Below are 20448 nucleotides of genomic sequence, written 5' to 3' on the forward strand. Positions count from 1 at the left end.
TTATACGTGCGGATATATGCACATTTAAGTAGGTACCTATATATCGATAATTCGGTATGTTCATCACCAATTGCGAATTTAGACACTTTGTGTCCATTGATGATATTTAACCATCACCCACACCCTTTCATAAGTAAAAGTAAAAGTAAACATAATTATTAACTTGCTCGTAAATCCATTTGGTTCGTGTTTCTAGTGACTGTAAAGTAATTTAAGTCTTTTGGACTTGGATATAACTAACATTTTCCAATGTACCTTTACATATACAATTTTTACTATAATTGACCAACGCTTTGGCACCCTTAAAACGATGGTGATCGGCACCCTTCGTCGATCACCCCCACAAATTAGGCACCACTGTTCGTTGCCGATGAATTTCTGAGCGGTCTCTCCCGCGACTCAATAACCATTGTGGTTTCGCGGCGGTCGGCAGTACCGAGGCGATAATGGCGAAACGAACAACGATTCGAACCAAACCGTACGTGGAATGAAAAAACCCCGAGCAGCGGCGGTGGCAGCGGTGTCGTTGTCGTCGTCGTCGTTCACGGTTTAACGCGTGTGGGTCGCCGTCGTCCGCTCGGGTGCCAACAACGACGGTGAGGAGGGTCGGGCGAACTGGTTGGCACTACGGCGGCAGGGGGCGAGCGGGCGGCCGGCGTGTTCCGACGTTACACACACACACAAATATATAATAACGCTGGCGTACATAATATTACACGTACGCAACGTGCAGAGTAATATTATTATTATTATTTACAGTCGGGCGACGGCGGCGGCCGTGTCCAAGGGCAAGCGTCTCGTCTGCTGCTGTGGCTGGTTCGCTCGGTCGCGGAGCGCGCGCACGCACTCGCACACGCACGCCACGACGACCCGCCGGCGGCACGCACGCACCGCAGCAACATGGCGGCCGACCGACCGAAACGCCGCCGCTCCCCCCCGAAACCAGCCATCCACCCACCCACCCATGTGGCGTTCGCGTGCAGCTGCCTGCCTGAGCCGCCGCCGCCGAGAACCAAACGCGCTCCGTGACGCCGTGACGGCGCGGCGGCAGCCCTTCGTCGCGGTCGCCGCGCCGCCACGGCCACCAGTTGTCATCCATGCCGTCACCAGCAAGCACGCCGAGCGCGCAACGACGAAAACGCCGCCGCCGTGACCATCATCCACTGCATCAACAACCGTATCACAATCCTTACCCCGGCGCCGTCGTATCTCTACCGGCGGACACCACTACCACGTCGTTGTCACCTGTGGCTCTAGCCACCGCAGCCGCCTTAGCTTCGAACGCCGCCACCACGGCATCGACCACGGCGTCCGTCGTGGCCGCCGCAATGGCGATCGCCAACGAGACTAACATCGATCTGATAATGATCAACAAGATCAAGGAGCACCAAGTGCTGTACGACACGGACGAGGACCAGTACAAGTACATAGACAAGAGGGATAAAGCCTGGAAAGAAGTGGCCGACGAACTTGGCATGCCGGGTAAATTGATTAATAATAATATTATTGCGCAGCGTTTTGTATGATAGACATCAATAGAAATTAAATTATAATTTCGATTGAAAATATTAATATTAATTTTAATTAAGGAGCCTTTTAACCTTTTAAGCCTTTTAATTAAAGAGCTATTTTGGTGATAACGCGCGGTTGTTTCATCCCTGCCAAGGTTATAAAATTATTTGCGCGAGGATTTTTGTTTTCGCTGTTCGCCTTTTGGCCGGAGCAAAATGCGCGTTTGCGATCCGTCGGCGGTGGTGGTGGGAGAAACACATGTTGCAGGGGTTGTTTTGTAAGAGAAATAATAATAATAATAACAACAGTAATAGCAATGTACCCCCACCAAGATGCGCCGCCTTCGCCCACCCGTGCAACAACAAAATAAGAGCGGCGCGAGTAGCACGGACGGGATTTTCGATGCGCGTCGTAGCCGTCGCGCGTCTCCTTTGTTCGGCGTATGTGCGTGTACAAACGTCGACGACGGCGGGTCCGCCCGTCGTCGGTCGAGCGGTACGTGCGAGCGAGCGAACATGCGGTGTTGAGCCTGCAGTACTCGTCGTCGTGTAGGGGGAAGGAGAAATACCGCAACGAAACCGGATGGGCCGAGCGGTTTGATGACCGCCGCGCACGTATTTATTATTACGCCCGCACGACGGCTGCGGTGGCGGACCGGCGCGCTCGCTCGCCAGCAGTGTCGCCAATCTCTTGACGCGCGGTGTTCAAGCGTATACGGTGTGCGGGCAGCGGTGGCGTCGCTGGCAGTGGCGTCCGCCGCCGGCGAAGGGTGAAAACTCCACCGGTTGCCGCATCGACTGCTCGGCGGCGGCGATGCGCGCCGGCAACGTCGTCGTGCCGGAACGCCACTGCCGCCGCCGCCTCACTCGCGGTTTTCGCTTCGGACCGCCCGCCGCTTATACCTATTACATTTCCCATGCCGCCGCCTTAGTTCTGGTTCTGGTCGCGCTGTACCCCCCCGCCGAATTGTTGTTCGAAAACCCCTTCACGTCCCTCCGACCAACACCTCTGGCCTCCCAACTCGCACGGACTCACAATAAAGACGGCGATGGATTGGCTTATTAACAGAGTTTACCACTACGACAGAAGTTGTCAAAATTTGTTGTTTTTATTTTTACCAATAACCGGACAACGGCCTAGAACGACATAATAATAATATTATTGTTACTATGGCGTGGCACGTGCATTATTTTTGTCCGCTGGTGGTTTCAATGTCGAGGAACGAAAATCGTCGTGATATGACAAAAACAAAAGATTTAATAATATCATGTCTTATGTCTATGTAGCTATTTCTTCATTGTTAATAACGACGCGGTTTTTTCTTTAGATTCGACTTATCGCATTTATCTAAACAGGAGTTGAGGAAGGTCGTGATATCTATTATAATATTATGTATTATCATTATAATAAATGTTAAAATACGTATGAGAAAATATAAATAGTTTTGTTTGTATCAATGCGCGTGTTAAAAATAACGATAACGAAACAGATTACTATGTTATAACTTAAAAGTTAGGTATCACTAAATTTTAAAAAACATTAATAAAACTAATTACTAAGTAACTAAATGTCTGAATAGGTATACAATATATATATATATGTGTATATATATATACAAATATATAAATTATGTATATACTTAATGTATTTAACTTGACTTACTATTAACCTAATCACTATCGACTGCACAGATATCAAAGGAGTAATTATAGGTGCATAATATAATAGGTATAGAAATGTGAGTGTGACGAACACGTGTAAAATACTAAAATGTGTAAAACGTTTGAATGAACTTCAAACAGAATAACAGAGATTTACATGCTGAAATTGATTACGAATTTACGACCGGTTAATAAATAATAATATTTACATTTTTAATGCATACATTATATCCGAAATTAATTATCCTTCTGATTTTAGTGGTTGTCTGCGTATTATAAAATATAAATTGTATCCGAATATAATATATTATCGTTCACCGTTAAGTTATATTAATATACAATTGAGATTTAGGAGCGAGTATTCTCGTGAACGTGGGATAATGGGATCGAAAGATAAAACTAAATGAAAATCATAGCAAATAATTAAGTATTATTTCGATATTGTGTTACATCTACTACGTATGATAATATTGTATTTTCGTCAAGTTTGATATTATATATTATAAACATAAATGAAAAATGTAATACGTTACAAAAAAGGAAATGTGATGAATTTCATAAATAATATTTACACAACACAATAATATAAATTCCACACAAGTTATCACTATATCAGTAGGTATAATATAAAATATATAGCATATACAAATTACCTAATGGCATGTCGTGTCACATGTATACAGTATACACAGAACAGATTAATCGACGATATCGTATTTACAACATTTTAGTGTAACACAAACAAACAAAAATATACAACTATCGCAAAATACAATTCTTGCGTATTTAATTTCCGCAATATTATAATGTATATTAAATATTTTAATGTTCAAGTCCCATAATGTCATATTAATTCTATTACAGCCAAGCCGTGTCCACACTAGTTGTGCGTCGCGTAAGATTTGGTGTGCGGCACGCACGCTATCCGTTGGCCTATGGATCGCTTGCGCCGCAAGAAATATTTGCGGCTCAAATTTTTAAACAATGTAATTTTGCTCAAGTGTGGACCCAGGTAAAATTTGCCTAACCCTCTTCATGAGGTCGGAGGCGCCAATAACTATATAATATTATAGAATTGTGAATCAAAATGTACGTTGTTGGCGCGAGTGCTCATTCGTGCATTACACCATTCATTAACAGAAAGACAATAGAAAGTATTAAGTTTAATTTAAACGATTTCGAATTTTTAATTTTCGATCGGGTGTAGATATTGTGTAAATACATTTAAATGTTTTCGAATTTTCAAATATTTGCGATTGTACACCGATTTGCGTTAAGATATAATATGTATATATTGTGCACACATACAGACAGCAGTACTTATAATACTTATGCGGAAATTTTGAAATAGGTAATTGATAAATATTTACCTTACGTCAACCACTCTTTCGTTGCATACGCGTGCACAAAAAATGTGTCGTAGATATATAATATATTGTTGCACGTCGGTATTTACCAAAAGAAAAAAAACGTTGATCGGGTTTTTTATATGATGAGTCGAGAACGCGTATAGGTATTATAATATTTACAAGTACTTATATACTTAATTTCTAAAATTTCATATCATTTCTCGCGTTCTAGATAGGGTGGAAGGTTCAATACAATCTGTAAGGGTAGCGATATCCTCACAGATTTTGTGACTATCGTACTGTCCGTATTGATATTTTTTATTCTTTATTCACGATTTTCACAATCAGCGGATTAATTATTTGTAAATGAGAAAATTTATATCGGATCTGCCTATTTGGGGGCAGACACTAGTAAAATGTCTAGTTCGGTTGCGTGGGTTTGTATTGATTATGGACAAAATTAAATCAAACCGTATCAACGATCAAAAACTTCTTTAAAGAAAAAACGATTACGCCTTGTAGAATATTCAGATTTTTCTGATAGTGTCTTAATTTGAAATAGAAAAACTTTATTCATATTGGACTCTGATTTTTGAATTAATTTTGAATAGTGCCAGAAAAATTAATTTCAAAGTACTCAATAACTCGTGATTATTTAAGCGGTTATTGCAACTTCTGAAAATTGAATTTAAAATCGCGGAGCACAATGCGACCTGTATAATATTATAATTTTCATCTTTTAAATAAATAAAAATAAATAATTGAAATCTGGCAAGGGAAGTTCTTGTAGGTACCATAAATTAACATGTTCATGACACCCCTATTAAATTATTAGTTGGCAAGAATGTGCGTGAGCGGGGGAAATAAAACAGATAAAACCGCACTACGCATGAACTTTTTTTAGCGTAACGATATGCTAGAAATCAAAGGTGGGCATTAACTAGTTAGTTAATTTTCTTATCAACTTATGAACATAACTAGTTTAATTGCCAGTTGAAATAACTTAACTTTGCTCAATTTACTTAAACACAATCCATTAATAAGATATGACATTAAATTGCTATTTGATTTAAAAACATTAATTTTGCTAAATTATTGATTGGGATGTGTTGGTATATTTTAAAATTTAAAATATTTAGTAAAAATGTAAAATAAAATAGGTACATATAGTGTATACACTGTAAATTACTATGAAAGTTTAATATAATTGTTTATTATAATTTAAGAAATTAGAAAGAACGCAGTCACTATCTTTATGTGATCCACATAGGTACTAGGTAATTAAAAAAAGTAGATAACCTTTTTTTTAACTTTCCATATTAACTTTTAGCTTATCAAGTTAAATTTATAATTTGTTAACTTTTAACCTATCCATCTTGTGTCCTCCTAATTTAACTTGAGTTAATTATTTTCATCAACTTGCCCACTATTGCATTAGAAATGTGTATATACCGGCGTAATGTATTGGAGAGGTTTCTATTTTCGAAAATACGTTTTACGGAACGGAATTTAAGGTGATTTTTTTATTGTTGCAATACTTAAACGAAGCACAACCGATCGTGTTATATCTTATATATGAATATAGGCACCTTAGCAGATTACGCAGTCATAACAATTTCACGTCATAGATTTGGTGAAGTTTTCGCGAGAACTTAGAGATGCAATAGTGCAATACCCATTCATTTTATTGGTATTGTAAAATTTGGATGACCTTGCAGTATTATATATACGATGTCTGTCAGTCTATGCGTTATTTTCTTATTTGTGGATTACTGTATAGATTGTTATGACTTATGAGTTATGACTGTACAATGTTTGTCTATACTCTAGTCTATAGTAGGTACTGGCGTACTGCTGATGGACCGCGGAGAATGTTCATTATTAATTTATTATACAATACCTTTTGCATAATATTTAAGGTACCGTATACTACCGTTTATTTTATTTCGTCTATTACCTTTATAATATGACCTACGACAATATTTATCAAGTATACAATATTATATTATATTATTAATATGTGGTATTGTGGCACGTAGAGAAAACAATACGCAATAAGGTATTATTGCAGACTGTCGTCTTCAGTCCATCAGACTGTTGCCAGAATTTTTCTTAGGGGTAGAGGGGGGGTGTTTTAATTTTATATTAGCTTGTCGGGGCTTTGTACGCTCTCTATTTTATTTATAAATCTCCATATAAGTAATATCAAATAGAACCAAATAACATCCTTTTTTGCAGAAATTTAAAGTTTATAGTCAAGGTAGTATTACAATATCTATCATATTGTAATACTGCCTTGTATTTGTTTATCAAGTTATAAACAGACAAACAAATATATTTGTATAAAACAGTTTTTGAATCCTATAATATGTATAAAACAAGAGGGACGATTTGTATTATTTTACAGTGTCCACGCGGGCAGCCCGCTTTCTGTTTGACCGAGCCTTTAATATAAAAGCCTATAAACATATACAACTCAAGCCAAAAATAAAAATACTATTTAGACTTAAATATAATATAATTAATTAATATATTTTATAAATATATTTTTTAAGAGGTAAATAAATTGAACGTCTTAAAAATCAATCAAGTTCGTTAAAAATATAAACGTCGTTCACGTTCACGTTCTATTTTAATAAAACGAGTGACGTTCACGTATCGCTCACTAAAAATGAACGTGAACGCGTGAACGTGCGTTCATGAACGACGTTCTTTCCAAACACTGATTATAACCATATAGTTTTTAGTTGTAAATGTTTTGATTATTAATTAGAATCATGAACCTACCGTATCTTAGTTCAATAATTTAAATATTTTGAATATTTTTTTATATTATTTTCTTATAATAAAATATTGGGAGTCAAATATTAATTTGATTTCATAATCATCACAGGTAGGTACCTAGAAATAATAAAACAAATTGCTAACTCATGATAATATAATTGAAATCAAAATTCACCATTTTCATGAGAATTGCGGGTTTTGCCATCAGAACATTCAAGCCCCTGCGGTTATTGCTTATTTTCATACTACCTACAACTTCGAAAAAAAAGAATTTCGATTGATTAGATTATCAATTTTTTTTCATTATTATATTATTATAATATGATCAAATGTCTGTAGGTTTTTATACTGTTACTTTATTGGAATGAAATCACAGTACATAATATTAAATTATTGATGACAAAATTATTTTTGTATTTTTATTAATTACGTTTTTATTGTTAAGCGTGCGGTGCATGCTAAGCATGCCTGGAGAATTCGCCACTGGTACATACTTTTCAAATTAAAATATCTAAAACCAATAAATTAGCTAAATAAAATGCATGCTAATTTATTTTCGCATTATATGGCAAATTATTTGTACGTATTAAGAGTTTTTGGGGAGTTATTTTTTGTATTGAACTAAATATGTTTAAAAATACCGGCATACTCTGCGAAAAAAGTCTGCGCACGCCTATGTATGTAAGTAGGTACTGTATAGAATTGTGTATAGTTAATTAATTAATACTGTAACAGACTCCATATTCTTACCACAAGGCACAAGCTATTGCTTATAGAGATTAGGTATCAACTTTAAATGTTAATTTAAATGTAAATATTATTATGAAGAAGTTCAAATAAATTATTAGGTATTATTATTAAACACAGTATAATACTATACTTTATATAATTCGGTGTATTAACTAACGAACTGTATTCACTAACCGTTAGTATTCGTTAGTGACTAATGAACCACAAAATGAATACGATCGATCGCACGCGAAAATAAAATATGATCTACATATATAATTATATAGTGTAGTATGTATATGTTATACGTAAATACTTATAGTATACGATTTGAATGAAGGAACCCCGCTGCAGCTCGTTCTGAGGTTATACCCTAAAGATCGCATAAAAAATCCTGTCCTATTATTGTGTCCGATCCGTATTTATAGGCTGAAAAATAATTAATTCGAAAAGGGCCGTTCTTATACCATGTCCGGTTAATGTTAACCGACACTTATATGACCGGCCGAATTCTGCCATTGTAAATAGAACCGTATTTTGATTGACAAATATTTCGGCCGTCAGTATTTTAGGGGACATTATTTCAGCTAATATGATTATAATATATAATATAATATTTCTATTAGTAAAGATATGAGTTTGTCCCATCCTCCTATTTAAAGAGAGTTTATACCTATTTGTAAATCCGTTCTCATAATTCATCAATAATAATGGCAAGTCAAGGAAAAATACGACGGTATGTGAAAAAACGTAACAAATTAAACTCGTGAATATGGTTGCAAACGGAATATGATTAACGATCAATTATGTTTATATCAATATAGTATATTTACCTAATAGACAGTAGTAATTATACATAGATACCATCGTACCGAGTGATTCATCTGTAGCTGTTATAAATGCTATCTTATTATTGAGAACATTGAAATAAAATGGCAATTTCACGTGCCAGTATTTGGCTGTATAGTTATAGAGTACCTAATGATTGACATTTACCATAATATTATTATAACGGTATTGATTAGGGCTGTGAATTTAATTATTTTCCATATCAATGAATTTAATTTTGAAGTGGGATACGCATTTAGTTCAGGACATAATAATCATTCTAATTACAAAATGTTATCTTGCGTATAACATTAGTTTATATATAACTATTTAAAAAACATAAGTTAATATATATAAATGTAAATATGTAATCCTTGTAAGGGAGTGCATAAAGTATCATAATATAATATTTGTCGTATAAAATACCGTCTGCTGAAACACTGTAGGTCAAAATATTGTAGGCCCTTTTTATAACTTCTCGCCGGTACTACCTATAAAAGAAATTAAATACGCGAGGAAGACGCGCGCCAAGGAGAACCGTATCCGTCGTGAGTCACGCATTTTTAGGTTCTTATTTTTTAACAGTAGTTTATATAGCGTACAATTATATATAGATATTTTAATGTTTGGTTGATATTTGATTTAGACTAACAATCATGATGTCACGATTGTCACATCGCGGTGCTTTTATTTTATCAACTGTGATACACTGATACCTACCTAAATTACCAATGCTGTGTATGCACAATATTGTTATTAAATATTATGTATTGTCCGCAGTTAACGATGTCAAATTGCGCTGGAAACGTTTACGCGACAATTTCCGAGTGTCCATCAAACGCACCAAAGGATTGAATCTCAAACCCGGCCTACCGTTCGTCGAGGGCAAGCCCTGGAAGTATCAAAAAGAAATGGAATTTCTCTTACCTTTTATGCAAATCGGAGGGTTAGTTATTGCTATTTATTATAAATATATAACGCGCAGGTAGTAGCTAAATACGTACCGTGGTTTAACTTTGACTTGGGCGGCTCGGTGCCCGAGTATCCAGACTGTAAAGTGTACCTTCATTTCTAGTTTTGCGACCAATAGTGATACCCGTGGTATAGTTTAAGACAGAAAGAAAAACGATAACTACCAAAACTATAGAAGTCTGTTGTTTGTAGGACATTGAATACGTGAGAAAATAAAAAAGCGGGCGCCGACTAATAATCTTACGAACAATATAATGTCTCGGTCTGTGACTTTGGGGCGCGTCCTGTCCCCCTTCCCCTCCCGAATAAGCCATAAGCGTACATAATAATAAATGTGTTACTGTACAGTATACAGTAAGAATAATATTATATAGGTAGCTGTTACACAACTGTACGTTTACAGACAAATTGTAATTTGTAATGCTGTACCATAGAAGGCAATACTTTATAATCAAATATCAAAACATCTGAAAAAGACAACCGAATAATAAAAAATACATTCGATGTTAATATTAGCTAATAGCAGTAATAGTCATATACACATTTTACTATTAAAAAACTATATTTTGTTTCACGAGTTTTTTTTTCTTCATCCGCGCAACACCCTAAATTTATGATCGTGTTGTTTCGCACACGGAATGTTTAGTTACCGGACTGTGTAGTGGTGGAAATTTTATACATTTATTGTATCTATATCGAACGTATTCGTTCCTACATGAATACGTTTGTTAACTGAAATTATTCGACAATAATCGTTTTAAAGTTTAAAAGAACAGATACTTTATATCATACTCAGATAATAATGATACCTTTGTAGAATTTGTGAACGGATTACTAGCTCGAACGTTGGACACGGATAAATCGGGTTTTTTTTTGTTCTGTTTAGTAGATGAATGGGTGGGTGGGTGGGAGACTAAGAACCTCTGAGCGCCACACGATCTTGCTGACACAAATGCAGCACGAGCACGTACCTACCTGTTGCTGCACCCAACCGAGGATCGGAGGATCAGCTTCGACACTGCACGTATAGCGTTTGGCTTAAAACATTGCACGCAAAGCAACAAATTCGCACTTCGAGAAGATAATAATATTACGTACGAATCTATTACGATTCGTTCTGGTCGTATCGCATTAATGTATAAAACCGGTTAAAAATTTGTTTTAATATTACTATAATGAACTCTTCGTTGACGAAAATATTTAGATTAGGGTTCGTTGTTGTTGGTATCGGCCATCGGGATGTATTTATCGCATTAAAATACTTAGTTATATAATTTGGAGTAAAGATGTCGTGCTCCCCTCTCACCATAGCTACCCCAAATAAGTCTTTGAATAGTTATTGCGTATACCTAGGTATGTAATCGAACTGATTCGCTTTGAAATGAGGGCTACACAACATAACTTAATAAATAATAAAGTTTTATTAGAGTGGTTGTAAAAAAAATTCAGCTCGGGGTACGTTTCTGTAATATAAATAACTGTATAGGTACCTAATATTGTGGCGTATACGCGTTAAACGCAGTTTTCGAGTTTTGTTTCTCCTTAAATTTAATAAATTAAAATATATAATATGTTTTTGTTGTCTGTCGCCGATTACTTATTTGTTCTCTTGTTCCGTTTGCGCAGGTATTCTCTGAAGAAAATGCTGAACTTGGAACACTCTCCAACCCAAGACTACGCGGGCGTGTATGACGACAGAGAGACAGATGGGTCGTCCAGTCCGTACAACAACATGTCGTATGACTACGACGAGATGCCCGAACCCCGAGTAGAGATGAAAGAGATGGCAGGCAGCTACTCGAACGACGAGGGGGGCGTGGACGACGAGCTGCTGTACCCAGACGTGGAGATCCTGAGCAATGGCAAGCACGAGCCCCTGCACCGGGTCGCGAAGCGTGTGAAACGATCGGCAGAAGCCGCAGCGGCGGCCGCCAAGGAGGCCGACTCGTCCGCCCAGCTCAAGCTCAACCAACACCACATGAACCACTATTACCACATACAACAGCAACAGCACAGTCATGCCAAGGTGCACCCCGTTGACCTGTTCTTCTACAGCATGGCTGAGACGACCAAGGGCCTGCCTCAAGCGTACCAGGCAGAAATCAAGCGCCGTGTGCTCGAAATCGTGATCAAGGCCGAAGAAGAGATGAACAAAAATAAAAACTACGAATGAGTGTCATATAATTGACAGTCGATATATCCCTCTCTTGCTCTCTCCTCTCTCTACGAATAAGCCTTTTCGTTTTTGTACCACTTCTATTTTTTATATATATTATATACTTTTTAGCATTTTTGATGTCACTAACTTGGAATTTTTTAGTCGAGATGTTGATCGTTTATCGTTCTCATATTTATTTTACAATCAAATTGCTTAATTTATTATTATTATTTTGTTCGGTGAATTCCAATGAATTATGTGTTGCAGTTATCGAACAGTCATGATATGATTTTTTGAAATGCCCAACACCAATTATTATTATTACACATCACTTAGAAATAAGGCATAATTATTTATATTATTATTTTTTGACTCGTGGAGATAAATGACGGGTATATATTATATTTTTTATACTTAATAACGTGAATGCAGGAAAGCACTCAAGAACGTTTTTGTAATATAAACATTCCGAATTTTGCCACCAAACTGGCTTTGTGATAACAATAATGTGTTAAATATTTAGTACCTATGACTATATTATAAAAATTATGCATTCCATTGTAGTGTATTTATACAGTATAATTCAATATTGTTAGTGTAAGTCTGAATACTTCATACCTATTAAGCTCATGTAAAGATAATTATATATTTGCTCAAACATTCTCTGTCTCTGCAGAGAATGTGTGTACCAATTTTTTGTGTACAAAATCAATAAATTTACATGTAATGTAAACTTAATAAGTACGAACATTATTAAATAATGTATACATTTTATACCATGACAGTCTTATTATTATTATTGTTTTTTTTTTATTTTTTTTATGTATAAATGTGTCAGAAATTGCAATCATTGTAAATAAAAATAAAAAAAACTATTAATACGAGAGTTTTTATTTCCTTTATCACTCTCGCGTGTTTGTAATGATTTCAAGTATTCATAAAAAATAACTTATGGAGGACATTAACCCCTCTAACATAATATGCAAAGGCAGGCAAGTTAATGAAAATAATTAACTCAAGTCAAGTTAAGAGGACACAAGATCGATTAATTAAAAGTTAACGGTTAACAAATTATAAATTTAACTCGATAAGTTAAAAGTTAATATAGAAAAAAATATTAACTTAACTCAGTTAAAAATTTAATCTATTTTTTTAAAACTAGTATGTAAATCACATACAGAGTGAATGTGTCTTTCTAGTGTCTAGTTTCTAAATTATAAAAAACAATTTTTTGAACTTTTATCATAATGTACACTGTATAACCTTTTATTTTTACTTTACTATTATTTACTAATTTAAACTATACTCATCTCAAATTAATAATTTAACAAATATATTTTTTTTATATCGTATAGCAATTAAATATTATAATACGTGAAGATAAGTACATGACCTTCATAATATAATATATTATAAGTTATATAACATTAAAACATAACAATAATATTGTCAATTGGTAATTTAAAATTATTAATTTTATTAAAAACATTTATAATTATAAATAATATATAATAATAGGTATATACATAATATGTAATTTATACTGATTTAGTAATATTTACGTAAAAACGAAAAATTTCAAAATGTTTTTAACTTGATAGATTTTTTTAAAATCAACTGAGAAAAGCTAAGTTATTTCAACTGTAAATTAAACTAGTTAAGTTAAAAAGTTAAAAAAAATTTTACTTTAACTAGTTAATGCCCACCTTTGAATTAATATGTATATTGTAAATTTAAATATTTGTTCAAGGAACCATCTTATACTACTAGGTACTCTGCTGTGTGTATATTACGTTGATATCGCTTGCTGTTGTATAAATTCATGATATATAGGTAGCTGATGTACAACTTTTAAAGCAATATTACTCTATGGTATATACATTATAAAAGGTGTAAAATAGAATGACATGGCAAATTAAATCATTTTTGTACAAATCAGTATTTAATATTTTTTTATATATATAATTTACAGACTTGCGCTACAATTACAGTGTATTTTTTAATACAGAAAATAAACTATTTTTAATTGTATACAATTTTTTTGGAGGAAATTTCAAAATAGCCAACTTGTAAATCAAATGTATGATGGTCAAATAGTTTATTTTTTTAAATATCAATACTTTTTTGGAGTAAATTAATTTTGAACTGAGTAGTAAAATATTTATTATATTTTATTGGAATTTTTATTCAAATATTTTTTTAAAAAGAACTGTTTTATAATGACTTAGAATTGTGTAACTGTGTAAGCTGTTTATTGTATTACCCGGTCGCGAATTATATGTGCGCAGGTGACAAACATTTGTCACCCCCCCCAAATCGCCGTAGTTTCCCTTTCTTTTACACCGTTTTATACACCGCAAAAATGTTGTATTTTTTGTACTTTTGCCACCCCTAAACTTAAGCTCTGGATCCACTACTGCCCCCGCAGGATTTTCGTCGGGCTACGACGACGGCGAGAGGTGCACTACAATGCGCGGCCGATCACGGTTCATCCGGCAGAAACTCTCGACGGAGCAAGAGAAAGATACGCTGGTGCTCGATGGCGATTTCTATGGCATGCAGCAGTGGCAGCAGCCTGCACGGGATATGGATCAGGAAGCTGCAGACAGAGGACGAGCCTGGAAATCAGCCTTTACCGGGGAACCACAACCACAGAAATGCTTCCCTCGTCTGTGGAACCGGGGCGTGTGTTCGTTCTGCGCGCACGGAGTTGGCCAGGCGGTCTGGACTAGAAAGCTTGCGGCTGCAGATCGAGGCGCGTGCGGTGCGTGCCGGACCGGAAATGGCGACAGGAGGAGAAGCAACTTTTGGAGGTGACGGTTGGAAGTTCCGAGAAGCGCGACACGGCTTCGAGCATAATATCATTGGGTAGTCGAAGCTCGCCGGCAGTGGCACAAATATGGGGGGCTTAGCCCCCTCAAAATATAATACTATACCATTCATAAAAATATGTACCTATAAATTATAATTTTTAAAAAAATGTGTTGGGGCTTGAGCCCCCTAAACATTTTTCCTATTTGCGCCACTTCTCGCCGGTCAATCGTAGCCCGTAGGTATGCTAAAATTACAATTATACGGAAAATTATTAACAATTTTGATTTTTTTCACAATTTTTCGATATATTTCTATATAATAAGTTGTAACACTCTTAGTTTATAAATATTAAATACTGTTTGCTCATAACTTACGTAATAATATGTTGTCTTTCTATTTGGTACATAGTATATTTGATTTGGACACGGGTTATGCTGATCTGGCGCTGCCGGCTTTTGCTGTGATGTATGTTTCGTGGTCAAATCGTATAGTGTCGCGCTTTTTGTGGAACTGTCTGCAGTTTCCACGTCGCTTCTTACCGACTTATCCCGTTCAGTTTCACCGTCACTTCGGTTAGTCCCTCCGCTATCATCTTCAACTCGATTGTCACCATCTCCGGTTCCGACACCAACTCTGGCACACGGAACTTGATCTGCAGCGATCTGTATTTTTGGTACTTATGTCTTATATATAGGTTTATTAATTTTTGGCGAAATTATTGTACGTTTGTGGGCAGAACCTAATCAGAAAAAAATTCCTAAACAATAATTGAAGAACAGCGAAAACAAAAATAATTAATATTATTATAATGTGTAATTTTTTAGTGCAATTTGTTGTGAACAAAATGCTAGCGCGTCGAGAACTCGAGAACTCGGCGCGTTCGGTGTGTCGGTTATTTTTTTAATGGTATTCGCTCACAAAATAATATGAATAAGCATGGGTGTGCTCAAGTGGGGGCTTAGGGGGTCCCCCCCCCCTATGGACACTTTATGAATATAATCAGGAGCAGTTTGGGGAGAGATATCAGTCCGGGAAAATACAAAAGTATACCAGCCTACTTACTAATTTACCAAATATTAATTTCAGCCAACATAATATTATTATTTTAACATAGGTAGGTAACTACAATTTTTTTAACGCATATTTGGCGACATATACAATTTATAAAACTTTATCAAATATTGTATATAGGTAACTAAACTTTATACAACTGATAAAAGTCAGTATACGGTTTTGCCCAAATGAGGTTGGTCATAACTAGGTTTGCCCGGTCAAAAGCCGAAATATGACATTTTGCCCAAGGATTGTGGGCAGTTCGCGTTTTGCCCGGGCATTTCTGAGGTTTGCCCAATTTCGGCTTTTGACCGTAACATATATATATCACTATAAATGTGAATAATTAAAATTACTAATGTCACGATTTTTGTATTTACTAAGAAAGCTTACCTATTCAACTATATTGAATAATGTGCTTTTAGACTTAAGTTAGTTAAGTATTTCAATATTTTAATCACATTATTTATTTCGTATATAGGTACTATAGAACATATTTTTCTATCGCGATGAGCATAAAGGCTTATAATATTTACTTCCACTTAATGTACCTGATAAATAACAAAACCAACACGCAGAATCTATGTATAGGTACCATCTATTTATTTTTCAAAAAAAAAAAAAATGTTTTTCTGCAGTTGCAATATTGTCATTCATAATAACATTATGTAGATTGTATAGATAGGTACTTCAATATTGTAAACAACCAGAAAAATTAGAATGATACTTCCGACAAAGTGCCCACCAAATTATCGTTTACTTTATAAAGACTTCACGTTGGTATCTTGTATAGTTGTATTTTGTATGGTAGGTATTATCGTCACAACTCACAATCGTAAATTGTACGAATCAATACTCGCATTTTCACGCTTTATCGTGATAATATAATATATAAATTATATCCGTTTAGAGGCGCAGAACAGAGAATGTATGACTTACCTAGATCACACGCGTGTAGCGGTGGCCGGTGGTGTGATAATGTTTCCAAAGTATTTTTTATATCACGCGCTAAAAAAATTAATCACATCAAAATTTGACTCGAGTGAAATTAGGTAATATAAATGTTTATTTTTATTTGTTAAATTTCTGTCTAAACGAACAATGACACAGGACAATCGTTAAACACGCAACTGTGTATTATGGTGTAAGGTTTTCCGTTTAGAATGCAATAATAATTGTTGTTCCCGATATGTTTTTTAATGAACATAATATGGTACCCAAAATGCTGAGCAAGGACGTGGATACGAGACTATTCGTCAATAATGTATTGCACACTCCTTATTTCTGGTAAAATACTTTTGATATAGGTACCTAACTTTATTAATTTAAATTAAGATATGATAGTTATAACTACCTAGTCCAATACTTTAATTAATTAATTAGGTTTTCAGAACGGTTTTTGTGGTGTAGGTACAGTTATAGATTTACATATTTAAATTAGGTAGTTCATAAAACAATTGAATATAATATTAAGTAGGTGCCTACTTGAAACATAATAGATAGTTTTGTCACATCGATTATTATCGTCGTCTGTTTTTTAAATGTGACAAAACAAAAAACCTGTTTCAAAAATAAAAATGATTGCGTTGTACCGAGTGACCTTAACCGTCAATTTTTGGTTCGGTTCCATAATTCGTTTTTGAACTTCATTCGTGATAAAAGTTAAATTAATTTATGTTCAACAAACGGTTATAGATATAACGTTATAAATTAAATGGTTCACCGAAAATTTTACTAGAAAAACGTAAAAATTGTGTATATGTTTTTGAAAATTTCACCAAAAAAAAGGTTAAACATTTTAAGTTTTTGAATGATAGACCTATTATAAACGTTTTTGAGGTATTCGTCCTTGTACATTTAATCAAAACAACGTTTAACATAGTTATACGCGTTCTAGAACGTTTTAAAATTATAGGTATACGCTCTTCAATATTTAATCTGAAGAACGTTTTAATGATTGTTGATTTGTTATAATGTGAACGTTTGTAAAATGGATAAAATCAGTGCAACGCTACACTGTTGTATAGTAAAATACTAATATAATAATATATAATATATAATATTTACAAATAAGAACATGTTCTTTCACATTTAAGTTTTTCACTTCTGTTTGACCTGTAATCCTTAGTCCTTACCTCAAAAACTTTGTATCGATATAAAAATAAAAATGCCATCAATTTAACATTATAGTCGTACCTACAATTCTATTATGTTATTAATTATTATAATTAATATAATTTGTATATTATGTCATAATAAACTATGGAAAAATCAAATATATTGTGTACCTACATATCATACATAATATATTAAAATATATATTTTTCGGTTAACGGTTTTCGTAAAGGAATTATTAATCAGCATTTATATTATATTATAGTCCGAAGATTATAATATAATTAATTAAAACTATTTGCTTATCTATGTACTGTATTATCAAAAACAAATATATTTAAATTTATAACAATTTTTTGTTACTATATCATAATAAATTACATAACTAAACAGTAAAAAGGCAATTGAACGGAACCTTGTAACACATGCCGGAAGTCGCCTCCATGTAAGAAATGCCGGACGACAAAACCTCCACCGATATTGGTCGTACACTCGTACGTGGCGAAATTAAACTAGCCACACGTTAGGCTGCACGTTAGGGACGTGTGGTTAGTTCAATTTCGACACGTACAACCCAAAACCAGCGGAGATTTGGTCGTCCGGCATTCCGTACACGGAAGCGACTTACGGTGTGTGGTACAAGGTGGTGGCGTCTTGCACGTGGTATATGGTGGTAAGGTCCTGAAAGTGGTACATGGTGGTAAAGTCCTGCAAGTGGTACATGGTGGTAAAGTTCTGCACGTGGTACAAGGAGGCAGCGTATAGTCCGACACGTGGTACATGGTGGTTAAGTCCGGCAAGTGGTGCAAAGCGGCTGTGCCGGAATTTCATACACGTAGGCCGCCTGGCCGCATAGTCCGGCAAGGAGGCATAGTGCATCGGGGCGGACAATTCGTCGGACAGTTCAACAACGCCGATGGACGGTATCTGGTTACCTTTGGACAGCCGACGTGCGGTGGCCGGTATCCGTTTACCTGCATCGGCCGGTCACCTTGGAACCGACTACGTGCGGGTGAGGGTGCCCGGATTCATGTGAACAGTCGCAGATCGGTGGTGGCGGTGACGATCGAACTTTTGAACCGGCGGCCATATTATACTCAGTCTCTCTCAAAAGTCACGACACTGCAGGGTCGGACTTCTTCCGTGGATCCGGGGGAACGTAACTCAAGACCACGAGCCCACCCAACGACTCCAAAAAGATGCAAAAACAGACTTAATATTGTTACCGAATACATAATATTCACTCAAAAAATATGACTCGAGTCAAAACGAGAACAGATATCAGATGGTCGGATAACAATGATTACTATTACGCGTGTTTATAATGTTTTACTGATAAATACACTTAAAAGCACGTTGACAACCATCGCCGGCGTAAATGTTTGGCCATATTTTTAAATTTTTTTTTATATAATATAGAGTTATTATATAGTATCTAGCCGTTATTCGTGGCAATAATATTATTATTCACTTAGAGATTAAAAAAATGGTACATTTTATATTACACCATACTCGACTTGTACGGGAAAAAACAAACAATTATACAATACGCGTGGTGCAGTGGCATATTTAAGGGGGTGATATGGGGGATAGATCCCCCCTTGACCCTTTTTTTTTTTGTAAAATTAAGTTTACTTATTTTCTGTATTTCTCAATATGATACTACTTTTAAGTTTTAAGTAGGTACCTATATCTGTTTTCTAAATGTTCTAGCCGTGGTAAATTGTCCGCTTTGATATAGGTACTATACGCCACTAGTCGTTCGTGGCATAAATATCGGAAAATAAAAACATATATCTTTATGGTGGTATGGTATACTATATTTTTGAATTCTCTGCGAATTATTTTTCATGCATGAGTATACCACATTTCATGCATAAACCCGATAAATAGTCGGTAAATAAAACAAAATTACCATGAAGACTGTAGATTTACCATAGGGCATGGGTTTATTTTTAGTGACTACTGACTGAAAACATTGTATTCACCTCTGGGTTACATGCTTTAGAATTTTAGATGTAGAGGTTTATCCAAATGTTCATGAACTCTCGAAAATATTTTGTACCTTGCCTGTATCAACTGCTATACACCTGAACGATGTTTTTCAAGTTTTTATTAAGTATTAAGTCTTACCTAATAAATAGTATGACAGAAGTAAATATTTTATCAATTTTCCTATATAATATTGAATAATAGCTATAAAATAAATAGTAATTATTATATACTTTGTTTATTATAACCGACTTAGACACTTAGGGCCCGTTTTACAATCATAGTTTAAATTTTACCAGTCAAATTCCGCGGTTTAACATTAGTTTAACTAGGTATTGTAATACGGACCCTTATAAGTTATAAGAGGACGCTACACCCGCGTGTGTTGTTTCTGTCTTACACACGCACGACATAGGAAATTGTCGTTCACTATTCTCATTAGTGAGCTGTTAGTTTTGATACTAGAGTGAATCAACCTATT

General features: G+C 35.2%; 1 protein-coding gene across 1 annotated transcript; it reads left to right on the forward strand.

The window, feature by feature from the left end:
- Positions 1-779: 779 nt before the first annotated feature.
- LOC100168537 lies at positions 780-12874 on the forward strand. Its single transcript, XM_001946550.5, has 3 exons — positions 780-1482; positions 9644-9809; positions 11462-12874. Exons 1-3 carry the CDS (start codon positions 1098-1100, stop codon positions 12006-12008), a joined length of 1098 nt encoding a protein of 365 aa, XP_001946585.1. The 5' UTR covers positions 780-1097; the 3' UTR covers positions 12009-12874.
- The last annotated feature ends 7574 nt before the right edge of the window (positions 12875-20448 follow it).

The sequence above is a fragment of the Acyrthosiphon pisum genome, chromosome A1 (assembly GCF_005508785.2).
Source record: "Acyrthosiphon pisum isolate AL4f chromosome A1, pea_aphid_22Mar2018_4r6ur, whole genome shotgun sequence".
NCBI classification, from domain to species: Eukaryota; Metazoa; Arthropoda; class Insecta; order Hemiptera; family Aphididae; genus Acyrthosiphon; species Acyrthosiphon pisum.

Excerpts from the sequence above, each read along its gene's own strand:
- LOC100168537 (XM_001946550.5), top strand. The coding sequence starts at position 1,098 with ATGCCGTCACCAGCAAGCACGCCGAGCGCGCAACGACGAAAACGCCGC. Across the intron at positions 1,483-9,643 it reads CGACGAACTTGGCATGCCGG|TTAACGATGTCAAATTGCGC; the intron begins GTAAATTGATTA and ends TATTGTCCGCAG. Across the intron at positions 9,810-11,461 it reads CCTTTTATGCAAATCGGAGG|GTATTCTCTGAAGAAAATGC; the intron begins GTTAGTTATTGC and ends CCGTTTGCGCAG.